The sequence below is a fragment of the Nyctereutes procyonoides genome, unplaced genomic scaffold (assembly GCF_905146905.1).
Source record: "Nyctereutes procyonoides isolate TBG_1078 unplaced genomic scaffold, NYPRO_anot_genome, whole genome shotgun sequence".
NCBI lineage: Eukaryota > Metazoa > Chordata > Mammalia > Carnivora > Canidae > Nyctereutes > Nyctereutes procyonoides.
In genome coordinates this window covers 117,049,758-117,066,233 of record NW_026575125.1, presented here as the reverse complement: position 1 = coordinate 117,066,233, position 16,476 = coordinate 117,049,758, and the positions used below count along the sequence as shown (strand labels likewise).

General features: G+C 57.8%; 2 protein-coding genes across 2 annotated transcripts; one reads left to right on the top strand and one right to left on the bottom strand.

Moving 5' to 3' along the window:
- Positions 1–8,767: 8,767 nt before the first annotated feature.
- LOC129518133 (basic proline-rich protein-like) lies at positions 8,768–11,279 on the top strand. Its single transcript, XM_055338141.1, has 4 exons — positions 8,768–9,023; positions 9,551–9,985; positions 10,246–10,567; positions 10,640–11,279. The coding sequence occupies exons 1-4, from the start codon at positions 8,768–8,770 to the stop codon at positions 11,277–11,279; spliced, it is 1,653 nt and encodes a 550-aa protein (XP_055194116.1).
- Positions 11,280–15,008: 3,729 nt separating this feature from the next.
- LOC129518132 (melanoma-associated antigen 8-like) lies at positions 15,009–16,095 on the bottom strand. Its single transcript, XM_055338140.1, has 2 exons — positions 15,281–16,095; positions 15,009–15,213 (listed from the first exon to the last, which is right to left on the bottom strand). Exons 1-2 carry the CDS (start codon positions 16,093–16,095, stop codon positions 15,009–15,011), a joined length of 1,020 nt encoding a protein of 339 aa, XP_055194115.1.
- Positions 16,096–16,476: the final 381 nt, after the last annotated feature.

The following is a 16,476-nucleotide window of genomic DNA, read 5'->3' as shown; positions in this document are numbered from 1 at the left end:
AGCGATAAAGTTAGGATTAGGGTTATAGTTATGGTTATGGTTTGGTTGAGGGGTTAGGGGTTAGAGTTAGGGTTTGGGTTAGGTAGAGTTAGGGTTAGGGTGAGGGTATGTACCATTCAGAGACCTCTCCAGAGGTTAGGTTCAGGACTAGAGCTAGGGCTAGAAGTAGAGTTTAGGGGTTATTGGTTAGGGGTAGATTTAGGTTTAGGGTCAGAGTTAAGGTCCTGGTTAGGGTTAGGGTTTGTATTTGGCATCCTACAGTTCAGAGACCTCTCCAGAGAATAAAACCTCAGAATTCTGTGGGGGTGAGAGTAAACATGGCAACCATCCACCAAACTGAGGTAAAGAGGGGATATGGTGCTCTAAATACTCTTTAAGTGGATATTCAATTGGTCCTTCTCTTTTTATCTCTATCTTCACATCTATTTTCAAAAATACTACATATTCTTTTTTTAATTTTTAATTTTCATTCTATTTACTTAACATATAGTGTAATATTAAATTCTGGTATACAATATAGTGTTTCAACACTTTCATACAACTCCTGTGCTCTTCACAACAAACACACTCCTTAATCTCCATCAACTATTTAATTTGAATAAATTTGAAATGTTGGGACATTTGTTATGCACATATAATTTATCTTTTAAATTTTGAGTATAGGACTTCTGCTTCAGGCCAATATGGAGTAATAGGAATCAAATATACATCCCTACCTAAAACAATTAAAAATATATATGTATATAAATACATATATATATGTGTGTGTGTGTATATATATACATGTCTATGAAACAAAACTTTTTAATTTATTGGAATTAGGCAACAAGGGAGAGTGATTTCTGATAAATGAAGAAACAAATAAGGCAAGCCCTACAATTGCCCCCATCTTACATCATAGAGATTGCAGACCACAATGAATAGTGGGGGGCCACATTTTCTCCTTCTGTTGAGGAGTTGGAGCTGGGAAACTATGGAGGCCAAGGTGGCTAGAGCTTGCATAATAGCATGCTGGAGAGAGAAAAGGTGCACAAAGAAATCTCCTGAGCTCACACAGGGCTACATATAGTTCTTGATAGCAATAGAGTGGAAAATTTTATAATTCATAGTGCACTGGTTAAAGTACACAGAATGGTTTTCCTTAGTAGTGAAGAATTATTGACCACAGTTTAAAAACTGCTCTCATCTCCCCTAACAAACCTTAAAGCAAGTTTCAGAAAAATCATACTGTTTTCAAGTAATTAACTGAGTTCCAGCTAAAACTAAGTTATCATGCTTTACAATTACACAAGTTTATTCTCTTAAGATCTGTTAGTCAGGGGATCCCTGGGTGGCGCAGCGGTTTGGCGCCTGCCTTTGGCCCAGGGCGCGATCCTGGAAACCCGGGATCGAATCCCACGTCGGGCTCCCGGTGCATGGAGCCTGCTTCTCCCTCTGCCTGTGTCTCTGCCTCTCTCTCTCTCTCTGTGACTATCATAAATAAATAAAAATTTAAAAAAAAATTTAAAAAAAAAGATCTGTTAGTCAGAAATCCAAAATTAGTTTTTACTAAATCTTCAGAACTGGGTTTTGCCACACCTAAGACTGCTATCATTCCATGGTTTGTGGCCACATCACTGAAATGTTTCAAATTTTATTTTTGTGGTCACTGTCCTCTTCTGTCTTTTGTAAATATCCTTCTTTTTCCAACTAAGAAGGATTCGTGTGATTACATGTAGGGCCCATGTATATAATCCAGAAAAATCTCCAAATGTCACTATCCTTAAACACATGTGCTAAGTACTTTTGCCATGAACGTAATATTCAGACATTCCAGTAATTAGTACATGGATAATGTTAAGAAGGTTATTATACAGCCTATCACATAGATTTTGATTGAGACTAGGGAATCTGGTATCAGTCAAAGGGACTGTGTGCCCTGTTGTGAGCAGAGGCAAATGGTGAAAGCAAAATGAACCAAACTCACCATTCTCATTGAGAAAATTTGACAAAATTTAAGAATAATTTCTGAAAGAGATAAGCACGGGGGAAAGATAGAGGACCGACTAAATGCTGAGAGACTACCAGGTCTGGGAAGCACCTCTTGCCCAGAGAAGAGTTTGGGTAGGTAAAGCCAGGGATTGGTGTTAGCAGAAGAGCCTGTGCAAATCACAGAGGGTGGGAGGCAGCAGGGAATCGGAGGGAGAATAGACAGTCCTGTGCTGAGAACAGAGAAAGGTAGGCAAGAGGATGGTGTGTGTCTTATGTGTACCTGGGTTAGGGGAGTGGTTGATGAGAATTTAGGGAAGTAAGAAAGGGGTTGGTAGTGTGCTAGTATGCAGAGGAAAGGTGGTCTATCAGGAGATTCCCCATCCCATGCATGCGCCTTCTCCTGCACTGGAGCCCACCCTTCCTCGCCAGTTGAATAAGAAAAGGCGCCATCTCCACAGGATTCCCACCCACCCCGCAAACATGTGCACCTTGGGCCAGTCCTGGTGACACAGGCCAGCCATCATGCCACAGCACATGACTCCCGCCCCTGCTACGCCACGACCTCAGAAGCCCCGGGAGGCCTCCTCAGCCAGGGACACTATCGTTACACAGTAGGTGCTCAACCAAACACGACTACGTGATTTGTTGTGACAACTGACTTTATCCCTGGGAGGAGTTTCTGAGGTCACATTTGCCTTGGAATTCTTTGAACTTTTTCAAGCATCTCTTGTGTGACACCTACTTCCAAATACAGGACCACGTCTAGTTTTCAAATGATTCTGTAATCTCAGCAGGGACGATTCGCTTTATGCATTTAATGGCCAGAGGCTACTGCAGAGTAAGGTTCTGTGTCGGGGGAGAGAAGGTGATTCCTACCTGTTCTACGCGGACCAGTGATGACTCATTAGCGGGCCAGGTCCAAGAGGTAGACAGAAGAACACGAGGGGAAAACCAGGGGAAGGCGCTGTCATTCGGGAAAGTGCTAAGTCTGGAAACATTGCCAGCACCTGGGCAGCCAGTTCCCGAAGACCTCTGGGGCTCAGACAGAAGGACTCCAGGTTAACGAGCCCACAGACACGACCCAAATCCTGTTTGATTCTCATTGTCACCTGCCTTCCTTAGCCCAGGTCTCGGAACCTTCGCCATGGCATCCTCTCTTTTGTCACCTGGGAGATACCACGCTGTCCTCACTCCTGATGTAGGAGTCAGAAGGCAGGCCACAGGCTGGGCGGGGAGGGGACAGCGTGGACTCGACACGGCTTCACACCAGGGTTCTAGTCTCCGCCTCGTCACTCACCAGCCATGTGATCCTGGGGAAAGGACCAACCCTGAGAGCCTCGGTCGGGGTTGTCGCCTGTGAAGTACATGGTTTGGAGCCACCCCGCCACGTCGGATGGCAGGAATGTGTGTTTTGGGGATGGGAAGCACCTTGCACGGCGCCTGGCATATACTGGAACCTGGATGAACGGCAGCTATGTTGAATGCTGTCCTGACCCCGGGGCCTCCCGCTCTCTCCTCTGGGATAGGTTTTGTTAGCCCGGCCAGAGTTAGAGTGCCTGCAGCTCAACCTGACCTGGAACAGCGAATCGGCCAGAGAGGGCGCTTCAAGTATGAAACTCAATCCATTTTCTAAATCAGGGGCTGTACGTGGGCTATAGGAGGCGAGGTGTGGAACTCGGGTGCGGGGAGTTGTCCCAGCTGGATACAACACAGAGGCGCGACAAGCCTACACTTCGAGTCAAAGACCGACTCCTTCCCTCCCTCCCGGCTGCTCTTGCACCCAAACCACTGCTTTCCTTCAATTCTCCCCGCCCAAACCTAGACCTTGCTGATGTACAGCTGTCCCAATGACACCCAAGATAACCAAATTAAATGTCTTTTTGATGCCGTGGGTTCTGACTTTCCACGGTCAGGAACAAGAGAGTCAGTGGAGAGTCTTCGGGGCTCCACTTCAAGGAATATAGGACTGTGTTCCTCCGGAAATCCTTGCACAGGATGCATATAAAACACCTAGTCTGTGCACTGTGTTCCACTGCACTGGGACCAGAGTGCAGGACAGCTTCCTCTCCTGCCCCTGGAAGACATGACTCTCTCTGGTTCGTCCATGATCCAGAAGGAAATTCTCAGAGCAATTGTCCGTGTTAGACTTTGCTCCCACCCCTAAGGCACCCTGTCTCCATGTACGGGCGTGTCACCCCTCAACATCATGGTCATCAGCTGCACACAAGGAGTCACCGTGACGAGAGAACCCCAGCCACGGGGGCCTTGGCCCCTGCAGAGCCTGGCCCAGGAGCCGCCCCACCCCCTCATCCTTCTGCCACTTGGGGCTGGCAGGCTGGCCCAGGTCTCAGGGCACCCCTCCCCACCTTCCTGCAGGACAGCGGCCGCTAGACACAGTCCCCAAGGCAGCGTGGCCCCGGGGCCCTCGTGTCCTCACTGCTCACACACAGGGCCTTGCAGGGAGCAGAGCTCAGCCGCTGTGTGGCCGTGAGGGAGCCGCCAGCAGGGCTCCCCTGGCCTCAGGACCCTTCTCTCACGTTCCCGAAAAACCAAGTGAATGCACGAGCGCACATCTATGTTACTTTGGAAAAAAGACACACGGCACGGGTAAGAAGCAAAAGTGAAGAAGGTTTATTTTCCTATTTGCACACTCCAGCTCTTGCCTGCTCCACTCTTGGGCTTTCCAACAGATTCCAACGCCATTGCCCTGTGATTTCATCCAGAACCCAAACAAGGAGGGAGGGTCTCCCAACTAGTTTACAGGACATGACAAAATTCTTAACTCTTGAACTGGGGAAGTACAAACGCGACGGGGGATGTGTCACTCACACACTGGGCTGTGGAACCCTTCTATCCCAAGGAACAAATATTGAGAGCTTCCTCAAAGAAACTAAGCTCTGTATTTCAGGGTGATTGCAGAGCCCAGGCCCCAGAGAGGCTCTTGGCCATGCTCTCTGCCAACCTGCCCTGGCCCTTAACTCCTGAGAATGCCCAATACTTTCTCTTTACACACCGAACAGGACAACACGGGGAGGAAGCACCTTAAGGCCTCCCTTCATGCCGGCCCCACCAAAGCTTGGAAAGGGCCTGGCTGCCTCTGGGGCTGTGGCCCCCTCTTCCTTATCTCAGAATCTGTTCACACAGGGCCAGGGAGTAAGTAAGGTTGTTGTTACCGAGCTGGAGCACGTGGTCCATGACCTGCAACTTGCTGGTTTCCTGGAGTGCTCTGGGCCCCCACAGGAACTCCTTACGGGCGGGATTGCTGCCAGCCACCTGCCGGCACTCCAGGTAGCCTTCCTGCACCCAGACATTGGTGAGGAGATCCCTGGCTGCCCCAAAGAGGATGTGCTCCTGGCCATCGTATACCCCCATGATCCCCATCGCCTCCCACACCTCCTCCTCGGGTGCACAGTCATCCGCCAGGACAATCAACCCCAGGACCAGCACCAGGAGGCTGGTCTTGGGCAGGCCCCCCTGACCACTCAGCGTCCCATTCCAGGTGAGGCCCAGGATGATGCTGAGGTTGTAGTAGTGCTCGCTGGGATCCACTTCTATCACGTCTAGGCCAAAGACCAGCCGCAAGCAGATGGACGCTTGGTGCAAGATGACGGGGAAGTTGTCCTGGAATTCTGGGGTGACGATCTCCAGCATCTCTGCCTTGCTGGTGGGCTGCTTGGTGCGATACTTGAGGAGCAGTAACATCACCAGCGCAGCCGTCTTCATGTGGAAACTGCCCTGGGGCTGCTCATCTTCCTGCTGTTCGGGTGGGTTTGACCCTACCTCCTCTGGGCTGCTGGGGACAACAGACTGGAGCTGGCCAAGGCCAATGGATGCCCTGCCACAGGGGGACGAGTCAGCATCTTCCTCCCCTTCACTGCCACTTGAGCCCACCTCCTCTGGGCTGTTGGGGCCAGCAAACTGCGCACTGGCTTCCCTGCCCCCCTGGGAGGTGTTAGCACTCTGAGAGCTCTGGAGAGGACTTAGGGACCCCTCATTAGCAGACTCCTCCTCCTGGGCGCCGGAACACCCGCCAGACAAGGATAAGCAAGGGGAGGAGGAAAACAGAGAGGGAGGAGTTCGGGGAGATAAAACCTCCCCCGGCTCCTCCTCCTCCTCCTCCTCAGCCCTGGACTGTAGGGCATCCACCACGCCCTGGGCCTCTTCTGGGTCTTCTCCCAGCCTCCAAGGCTCACTGCTCTTTCCTACGGACATGATGTCAAAATTGAGGTGACCTGAAAAGAGAGGTGGGAGGGCTTGTCAGGGGGGGCCTGGCCAAGAGACCTAGAGGTGCCAGGGCTGACAGGGGGCCATGCTTGGCTCCCATGCAGAGGGCTCCCCTGACACCAGGCTTGGAGAGAGCATGAACCTCACCTGGACAAGTGGCACTGGCCTGTGCCTCCTCTGCTCTGTGTCCTGAGGGACCCTCGCCTCAGACCAAGGCCTCCCCTGCCAGTTCTTGAAGTCTCTGCAGGAGAGAAGGAGGAGGCGCCTCAGGGTGCAGACTGCCAGCCTAGCCCTGGGCCCCAGTGTAGACAGGAGGGCTGGCTCGCACTCTGGGAAGTCTCCAGCAGGCCAGGTGGGGCAGTCCCCTCCTTGGCCTCTCAAGGGACTGCCCCGGCCCTGTCTCTCTCAGGCCAAAGTGTCCCTGCAAGAACACAGGGCCCCGACACTCCACAGAAGGAAGCCAGGGGCCCAGCCGTGGCCACACCTGCCAAAGTCTCCAGGACTCGTCCTGGATCATGCACAAGGGATGAGCCAGCTCTGGCTTCCATCTGGGCTGGGATGGGGGGCCTCTTGCTCTTCACCTGGACCCCACACAAGGCCTGGGAAGACTCCACAGCTGGCCCTGAAGCACCCGCCTGGCTCCTTGCAAGGCCCCCTGCTACGACCTGCCACCAGCTAAAGCCCAGAGAAATCAGTCGGCCCAACTGACCCGCCTCTCCCCATGGCCCACACATGGTCCCTAGGGATCCTGCTGTGGGAGGCACCCCCTCATTTCTCACCTCGACCCCCAGCCAGGGCTGGGACCAGGGCCAGGGCAGGGCACCCGCCTCCTCTGCTGACCTGAATCCAGACCCTCAGGCCCAGGCCCTCTCCTCCCTGAGTCCAGGGATCTGGAGAGGAGGAGGGGCTCCGTGGGACAGGCCGCACCCCGGGTTCCCTTCCCAGGGCTGCCAGGGAAGGGCACCCTGGATTTCAGGGCCATCCCCTCCTGGGCTTGATGGCTGTCTTGGGGGCCACTCACTCCTTCAATGTGGGGTGGGCAGGGTTCCTCACATAGAGTCTTGGCAGGCCCCGGGACTCCTGGGCATCTATCCCCCAGGTGGGCCTCCTCCCACACTCTGACTGGGACCTCTCCCAGCGGGGTCCTCAGCTCCCTGAGAACTGGGAGAAGAGCAGGAGGAGGTACCCTGTTATGTCCTGTGTCCCCGTCCTGTCCTGTGTGCCTGGCCAGGCAGGTCACAGCCGCAAAGCCCCCCCCTCCCAAGTCCCCCAGCAAGATCAGGAAGGGCTGGCCTGATGACCGGCCCCTGTGTCCTGGGGGTCAATGCCCTCAGGCTCCCGGAGAGTGTCCTCAGCATTATCCTGCCAGGACCTGCTCTTCCTCCAGGCCCCCAGCCTCCCATAGAGGACATGTGCCCCTCACACCAAGACCATCACCAACCCCAGGTCAGCCCACCTTCCTGCCAGCCACCCGCCCCAGGGACAAGTGAGCATGCCACTGAGGGCCAGCGCTCTCCCATCCTCCGTGGGCTGCCCACAGGGCAAGGCCTCACTCCGACCCACTCTGCTGCACTGGCTTCTTTGTTCACCTGGCCGGGTGGGGTGAGCCAGGCCGTCCCCAAGGTCCTCACCCTGACTCCCCGCAGGTCGTGTGCCCTCCACACACACCCTCACCCCAACCACCCCCGAGGCCATGCTCCTTTGAAGCACAAGCCCTCAGGCCCTAACACCCAGACGTGGACATCAGGATCGGCAGCATGGGCTCATCCTGCACGGGGGCCTCCCGTCCTCCCTGGACTGCACGTGCTAGGGCCCAGGGTCCATCAGTCCTCCTCTGGTCCTCACCTTCAATCCCTTAGGACCCAGGTTGGCCCGGGCGGGCTCCTACCCTGCTCCTTCCACCAAGTCCCCAGGCTCTAGGAGACTTGGCTGGCAAGCCAGGGCAGCCCAAGGTGGTCATCGGGCCCGGGGGCTCCCAGGACCCAGTCTAGTCTGTGTCCCTACGGCTGCAGTGCCCCTGTGGTACTGGCCTTGGCTGCCAGCCACACGTGGGCCATTGCCCCTCAACCCACCCGACCCCACCACCGCCCACACCCTGGAGGCAGTGCTCCAGCCCAATGGCCACAGTGTGGGAGGCCCCATCGCACCAACGGCCATGAAGTTCAGGACTTGTCCACCCCCTGCAGCCTCCCGAGGCTGAAGCAGGGGCAGGGCGGTGGTGCTGGGGGCTCCCTGGGGACCCACTCCCTCGGGGGTCTCAGTCCCTCGGGGGTCCTCGCCTCCAGCCCTAGCAGACCTCGGGCTCCTCGTGCAGCCGTCCCGAGGCCGGGCCGCTCACACCCAGGCCCTCCCCTCTGCCCGGACCCCAACGGGGACAGGGAGTGACCGTCTTTCCATCAGGACGGCGACCCAGCCTGGGGACTTCCCAGGGCTCACAGAGGGGGCTGAGCTGGGGGGCGGGGGACAGGCTCCCTGGGCCCTTCTTCCCCACCCGTGCTGGCGGGGCTCCCTGGGCGCCTGGGCCTCTGCCTGGCTCCACTGCCTGCCGGCCCATCGGCTCCAGGACACGGACATGAGGGGCGGGCAGCGTCTCAGGGACCCGGATGCGCCGGTCGGGATATGCACACAGACACGCGGCGTGGCCCCGTCCCGCACTCGGCCTGCCTCCCGGGACCGACTCTGGGCTGGGGTGTGGGGTCCCCCGGGGCTCTTCCACATCCTCACCGGGATTCCCAGCAGTACCCGGGGCCCTCCCCTCTGCCCACGTGTCCTAGGCCCTGCTCCTGACGCCAGGGGCCCCCAGTGCCTCGGGAGGCCCGGATGTGGAGGTCTGAGCACCCATACTCCCACGTGAGGGCAAGTCCCCATCCCAGGGGGCCTCACAGCCCAGGCGACTCTCCGCAGGGTCCTCTCTGTCCCCCTCAGGGTCCATCCCTCGCCTCCCCTTAGCTCCTGGGCCCTTGTCTCTGACCACCTGAGAGCTGCACCTTACAGGGGATCTACTCCTAACGCCAAGTCTCTCAGAGACCCGGATGCGGAATTGGGCCCTCATCATGAGTTTCATCCCCCATCAACCCCCCCCACCATCCGGGGACAGACCCCCCTGGAGTCTAGGGTTCCGCATCCCGCCCCTCCTCCCCCTGCTCACCGGAAATACCTGCGGCACCTGGGTCCCCCGCCCCCCTCGGCCCACCGTCCAGGCCCCGCTCCTGACGCCAAGGAACCCCAGTCTCTTAGGGACCCAGACGGGAAAGTCTGAGTGGCACCTGCCCAACAGAAGATCTCCAGTCGGCCTGGAGTGGGGGGTGCTCCCCTCCCTGGAGACCTTCTGCCAGGTGCCCTCTGTTCCCCTTAGATTCCATCCCTTGCCTCCCCTCCTGCTTCGCGCCGGGGCCCTCCTCTCCGTCTACCTCCATCTGCTCCCGCCACACCCAGGCTCTGCACCCAGGCTTCGGGTACCCGGATGTGCCAGGCCTGCTGCACCTGCCGCCTCCATCTGGCCCCATCCCGCTGCTGCGCGGCCTTCCCGGGGTGACCGTGGGCCCTGCCCTCCGCCGGGTCCCCTCTGTCCCCCTCAGGGTCCATCCCTCAGTCCCCATAGCCCCGGGACCCGCCCCTCCATCCTCAGCGTCTGCTCCCGCCACACCGGGCCTCCTGCTCTCTGGCTACCCGGATGTGCCAGGCCTGCCGCACCTGCCGCCTCCATCTGGCCCCATCCCGCTCCTCCGTGGCCTCCCCGGGGTGACCGTGGGCCCTGACCTTCGCCGGGGCCCCTTTGTCCTTGTCAATGGTCCATCCCTCGCCTCCCCTTAGCCCCGCGACCCTCCCTCCGCCCCCCTCAGCGTCTGCTCCCGCCACCCCAGGCCTCAGGCTCTCGGGTACCCGGATGTGCCAGGCCTGCCGCACCCGCCGCCACCATCCAGCCCTGTCCCGCTCCCCCGCGGCCTTCCCGGGCTGACCGTGGGCCCTGACCTCCGCCGGGTCCCCTCTGTCCCCCTCAGGGTCCATCCCTCAGTCCCCATAGCCCCGGGACCCTCCCTCCGCCCTCAGCATCTACTCCCGCCACACCGGGCCTCCTGCTCTCTGGCTACCTGGATGTGCCAGGCCTGCCGCACCTGCCGCCTCCATCTGGCCCCATCCCGCTCCTGCGCGGCCTTCCCGGACTGACCGTGGGCCCTGCCCTCAACCGGGTCCCCTCTGTCCCCCTCAGGATCCATCCCTCGCCTCCCCTTAGCCCCTGGACCCTCCCTCCCCCCTCACCGCCTGCTCCCGCCACAGCAGGCCTCAAGCTCTCGGGTACCCGGATGTGCCAGGCCTGCCGCACCCGCCGCCACCATCCGGCCCCATCCCGCTCCCCCGCGGCCTTCCCGGGGTGACCGTGGGCCCTGCCCTCCGCCGGGTCCCCTCTGTCCTCCCTCGGGGTTCGTACCTTGCCTCCCCTTAGCTCCTCAGCCGTGGTCTCTGAGCACCTAAGAGCCGCTCCTAGTGCCAAGTCTCTCAGAGACCCGGATGCAGAATTGGGCCCTCATCACGTGTTTGATCCCCCATCAACCCCCCCCACCTTCCGGGGACAGACCCCCCTGGAGTCTAGGGTTCCGCATCCCGCCCCTCCTCCCCCTGCTCACCGGAAATCCCTGCGGCGCCTGGGTCCCCCGCCCCCCTCTGCCCACCGTCCAGGCCCCGCTCCTGACGCCAAGGAACCCCAGTCTCTTAGGGACCCAGACGGGAAAGTCCGACCGCCGGACACCTGCCCAACGGAAGATCTCCAGAGGGCAAAGAGGGGGGGGGTGCTCCCATCCCTGGAGACCCTCCGCCGGGTCCCCTCTGTCCCCCTCAGGGTCCATCCCTCGCCTCCCCATAGCCCCGGGACCCTCCCTCCGCCCTCAGCGTCTGCTCCCGCCACACCGGGCCTCCTGCTCTCTGGCTACCTGGATGTGCCAGGCCTGCCGCACCTGCCGCCTCCATCTGGCCCCATCCCGCTCCCCCGCGGCCTTCCCGGGCTGACGTTTCTGAAGTCCCGAGTCCCTCCATCATCCCTCCATATCTTCACCAGGAGGACCTGGGTCCACGCTCTGTCCACCTGAGGGACACCCTGCTTCAGAATCCAGGAGCCGTCAGTCTCTCGGGAAACCCGGATGTCGAAATCGGACTGTGCTGCCCCCCTCCCCGCGGTTCCCCCTCCCAGCCCAGGGGCCATGCAGGCCTGACATCGCTGATGGCCTCCTGCTGGGGTTCCTTCCCTCTGTCCTCCCTCCGGCTTCATCCCTTGCCTTCCCTCCCGATACCCGCCAGGGCCCTCACCTCTCCTGCCTGAACATCTGCTCCTGCCACCAGGCCCACAGGCTCTCTGGGACCTGGATGCAGAAGTCACACTTGACCTTGTCTCCATGCAGCCCTGGGGTCTTTTGGGCTGACCCTGGGGCCTGAACCCTGTGAGGTCCCCTCTGTCCTCCCTGCATCATGGACATTTTCCACTTAGGTAAAGGGCGTTATGACGGATTCATGGAAAGCTACCTCCTGGACCCAAAGTTGTCCTTGCTCTGTTTTTCATGAGTACTTTTAGTTACTGCAGAGCTTCCAGCTGCCTGATGCAAGGTTAGAGGAAGTAAATGTTGAATTCTGGTGGACCTATGCTCAGCCTTAACAAGGATGTCAGGAGCAGAGTATTAAAAAGTAATCCAAAATAATAAAAAAAAAGTAACCCAAAATGGCATATATATGCCTGTACTCAACCAGAAATCCACCTATCAGAGGAATTTTTCCATGTTTCCTTAAAAATTGCATACATACATACATACATACATACATACATATACATATGCGTATGTGAATCAAGTTGCTGTAGGGTCATTCACTGACACAGAATGTGGAGCGTGCCCCCTGCCTGGGCCTTCCACCTTCATGGATAAAACTCACAGTTCTCCAACTGCTCACATACCCGAGAATTCCAAGGGAAACTAATATAGAGGGTATCACCATGGACGTCTCTTCCCAGGTCCAAACACCATCTTGGAGGTGGGGATGCTCTGCACAGGATGGTCCACGGTGCTTCCTTCCTAGGAAACGTGGTCTATCAGGAGATTCTCAGCCCATGCACGCGCCTTCTCCTGCCCTGGAGCCCACCCTTCCTCGCCAGTTGAATAAGAAAAGGCGCCATCTCCACAGGATTCCCACCCACCCCGCAAACATGTGCACCTTGGGCCAGTCCTGGTGGCACAGGCCAGCCATCATGCCACAGCACATGACTCGCGCCCCTGCTACGCCACGACCTCAGAAGCCCCGGGAGGCCTCCTCAGCCAGGGACACTATCGTTACACAGTAGGTGCTCAACCAAAAGCAACTACATGATTTGTTGTGACAACTGACTTTATCCCTGGGGCGAGTTTCTGAGGTCACATTTGCCTTGGAATTCTTTGAACTTTTTCAAGCATCTCTTGTGTGACACCTACTTCCAAATACAGGACCACGTCTAGTTTTCAAATGATTCTGTAATCTCAGCAGGGACGATTCGCTTTATGCATTTAATGGCCAGAGGCTACTGCAGAGTAAGGTTCTGTGTCAGGGGAGAGAAGGTGATTCCTACCTGTTCTACGCGGACCAGTGATGACTCATTAGCGGGCCAGGTCCAAGAGGTAGACAGAAGAACACGAGGGGAAAACCAGGGGAAGGCGCTGTCATTCGGGAAAGTGCTAAGTCTGGAAACATTGCCAGCACCTGGGCAGCCAGTTCCCGAAGACCTCTGGGGCTCAGACAGAAGGACTCCAGGTTAACGAGCCCACAGACACGACCCAAATCCTGTTTGATTCTCATTGTCACCTGCCTTCCTTAGCCCAGGTCTCGGAACCTTCGCCATGGCATCCTCTCTTTTGTCACCTGGGAGATACCACGCTGTCCTCACTCCTGATGTAGGAGTCAGAAGGCAGGCCACAGGCTGGGCGGGGAGGGGACAGTGTGGACTCGACACGGCTTCACACCAGGGTTCTAGTCTCCGCCTCGTCACTCACCAGCCATGTGATCCTGGGGAAAGGACCAACCCTGAGAGCCTCGGTCGGGGTTGTCGCCTGTGAAGTACATGGTTTGGAGCCACCCCGCCACGTCGGATGGCAGGAATGTGTGTTTTGGGGATGGGAAGCACCTTGCACGGCGCCTGGCATATACTGGAACCTGGATGAACGGCAGCTATGTTGAATGCTGTCCTGACCCCGGGGCCTCCCGCTCTCTCCTCTGGGATAGGTTTTGTTAGCCCGGCCAGAGTTAGAGTGCCTGCAGCTCAACCTGACCTGGAACAGCGAATCGGCCAGAGAGGGCGCTTCAAGTATGAAACTCAATCCATTTTCTAAATCAGGGGCTGTACGTGGGCTATAGGAGGCGAGGTGTGGAACTCGGGTGCGGGGAGTTGTCCCAGCTGGATACAACACAGAGGCGCGACAAGCCTACACTTCGAGTCAAAGACCGACTCCTTCCCTCCCTCCCGGCTGCTCTTGCACCCAAACCACTGCTTTCCTTCAATTCTCCCCGCCCAAACCTAGACCTTGCTGATGTACAGCTGTCCCAGTGACGCCCAAGATAACCAAATTAAATGTCTTTTTGATGCCGTGGGTTCTGACTTTCCACGGTCAGGAACAAGAGAGTCAGTGGAGAGTCTTCGGGGCTCCACTTCAAGGAATATAGGACTGTGTTCCTCCGGAAGTCCTTGCACAGGATGCATATAAAACACCTAGTCTGTGCACTGTGTTCCACTGCACTGGGACCAGAGTGCAGGACAGCTTCCTCTCCTGCCCCTGGAAGACATGACTCTCTCTGGTTCGTCCATGATCCAGAAGGAAATTCTCAGAGCAATTGTCCGTGTTAGACTTTGCTCCCACCCCTAAGGCACCCTGTCTCCATGTACGGGCGTGTCACCCCTCAACATCATGGTCATCAGCTGCACACAAGGAGTCACCGTGACGAGAGAACCCCAGCCACGGGGGCCTTGGCCCCTGCAGAGCCTGGCCCAGGAGCCGCCCCACCCCCTCATCCTTCTGCTACTTGGGGCTGGCAGGCTGGCCCAGGTCTCAGGGCACCCCTCCCCGCCTTCCTGCAGGACAGCGGCCGCTAGACACAGTCCCCAAGGCAGCGTGGCCCCGGGCCCTCGTGTCCTCACTGCTCACACACAGGGCCTTGCAGGGAGCAGAGCTCAGCCGCTGTGTGGCCGTGAGGGAGCCGCCAGCAGGGCTCCCCTGGCCTCAGGACCCTTCTCTCACGTTCCCGAAAAACCAAGTGAATGCACGAGCGCACATCTATGTTACTTTGGAAAAAAGACACACGGCACGGGTAAGAAGCAAAAGTGAACAAGGTTTATTTTCCTATTTCCACGCTCCAGCTCTTGCCTGCTCCACTCTTGGCCTTTCCAACAGATTCCAACGCCAATGCCCTGTGATTTCATCCACAACCCAAACAAGGAGGGAGGGTCTCCCAACTGGTTTACAGGACATGACAAAACTGTTAACTCTTGAACTGGGGAAGTACGAACGCTTAGGGGGTGTGTCACTGACACACTGGGCTGAGGAAACCTTCTATCCCAAGGAACAAACATTGGAGCGCTTCCTCAAGGACGCTAAGCTCTGTATTTCAGGGTGATTGCAGAGCCCAGGCCCCAGAGAGGCTCTTGGCCATGCTCTCCCCAACCTGCCCTGGCCCTAACACCCAGGACTTTCTCTTTACTCACCCAACAGGACAACACCGGGAGGAAGCACCCTAAGTCCCCCTTCATGCCGGCCCCACCAAAGCTTGGAAAGGGCCTGGCCGCCTCTGGGGCTGTGGCCCCCTCTTCCTTATCTCAGAATCTGTTCACACAGGGCCAGGGAGGAAACCACGAGGCTGCTACTGACTTGGAACACATAGTCCATGACCTGCAACTTGGTGGTTTCCTCGTAGGCCCTGGGCCCCCACAGGAACTCGTAGCGGACAGGGTCGCTGCCCGCCACCGGCCGGCACTCCAGGTAGCCTTCCTGCACCCAGACATTGGTGAGGAGGTCCCTGGCTCCCCATAGACGATGTGCTCCTGGCCATCATACACCCCCATGACCCCCAGGGTCTCCCACACCTCCTCCTCGGGGCACAGTCATCCTCCAGGACGATCAACCCCAGGACCAGCACCAGGAGGCTGGTTTTGGGAAGGTCCCCCTGACCGCTCACCATCCCATCCCAGGTGAGGCCCAGGACGATGTTGAGGTCGTAGGAGTCCTCCCTGGGATCCACTTCAGTCACGTCTAGGCCAAGGACCAGGCGCAAGCATATGGACGCTTCACTCAAGATGACGGGGAAGTCATCCTGGAATGCTGGGGTGATGACCTCCAGCATCTCTGCCTTGTTGGTGGGCTGCTTGGTGCGATACTTGAGGAGCAGGAACTTCACCAGCGCAGCCGTCTTCACATGAAAAGTGCCCTGGGGCTGCTCATCTTCCTGCTGTTCAGGTGGTTTGACCCCACCATCCCTGGGCCATTGGGGCCAGCAGGCTGGGCTGGCCAAGGCCAATGGATGCCCAGCCACAGGGGTACGGGTCAGCATCTTCCTGCCCTTCACTTCCGCTTGAGCCCACCTCCCCTGGGCTGTAGGGGCTGGCAGGCTGGGGCTGGCCAAGGCCCCTGGCTGCCCCGTCATAGGGGGACGTGACGGCACTCTGAGAGCTCTGGAGAGGACTTGGGGACCCTCAGGAGTAGACCCCTCCTCTGGGGGGCCAAGGAGGCCATAGAAAGAAAAGGAAGGGGAGGAAGAGGACAGAGAGGGAAGAGACCAGGGAGATGGAACCTGCTCCTCCTCCTCCTCCTCAGCCCTGGACTGCAGGGCATCCAGCAGGCCCTGGGCTTTGTCCAGGTCTTCTCCCAGCTCCCAAAGCTCATTGCTCTTCCTGAGGGACATGGTGTCAGATTCGGGCTGACCTGAAGAGACAGGAGGGAAGACCTGTCAGGGGGCAGCCCAGCTAAGACACCCCAAAGTGCCAGGGCTGACAGGGGGCCATGCCAGGATCCCCTGCAGAGGGCTCCCCTGTGTTGGGCTGGGAGAGCCCCTAACACCAGGCTCAGAGAGAGTGTGTACCTCACCTGGACAAGTGGCTCTGGCCCGCACCTCCTCTGCTCTGTGTCCTGAGGGACCCCCGCCTCAGACCGAGGCCTCTGCTGCCAGTTCTTGAAGTCCCTGCAGGAGGGAAGGAGGAGGGTCCTCAGGGTGCAGACTGCCAGCCCAGCCCTGGGGCCCAGTGTGGACAGGAGGGCTGGCTTGCACTCTGGGAGGTCCCCAGCA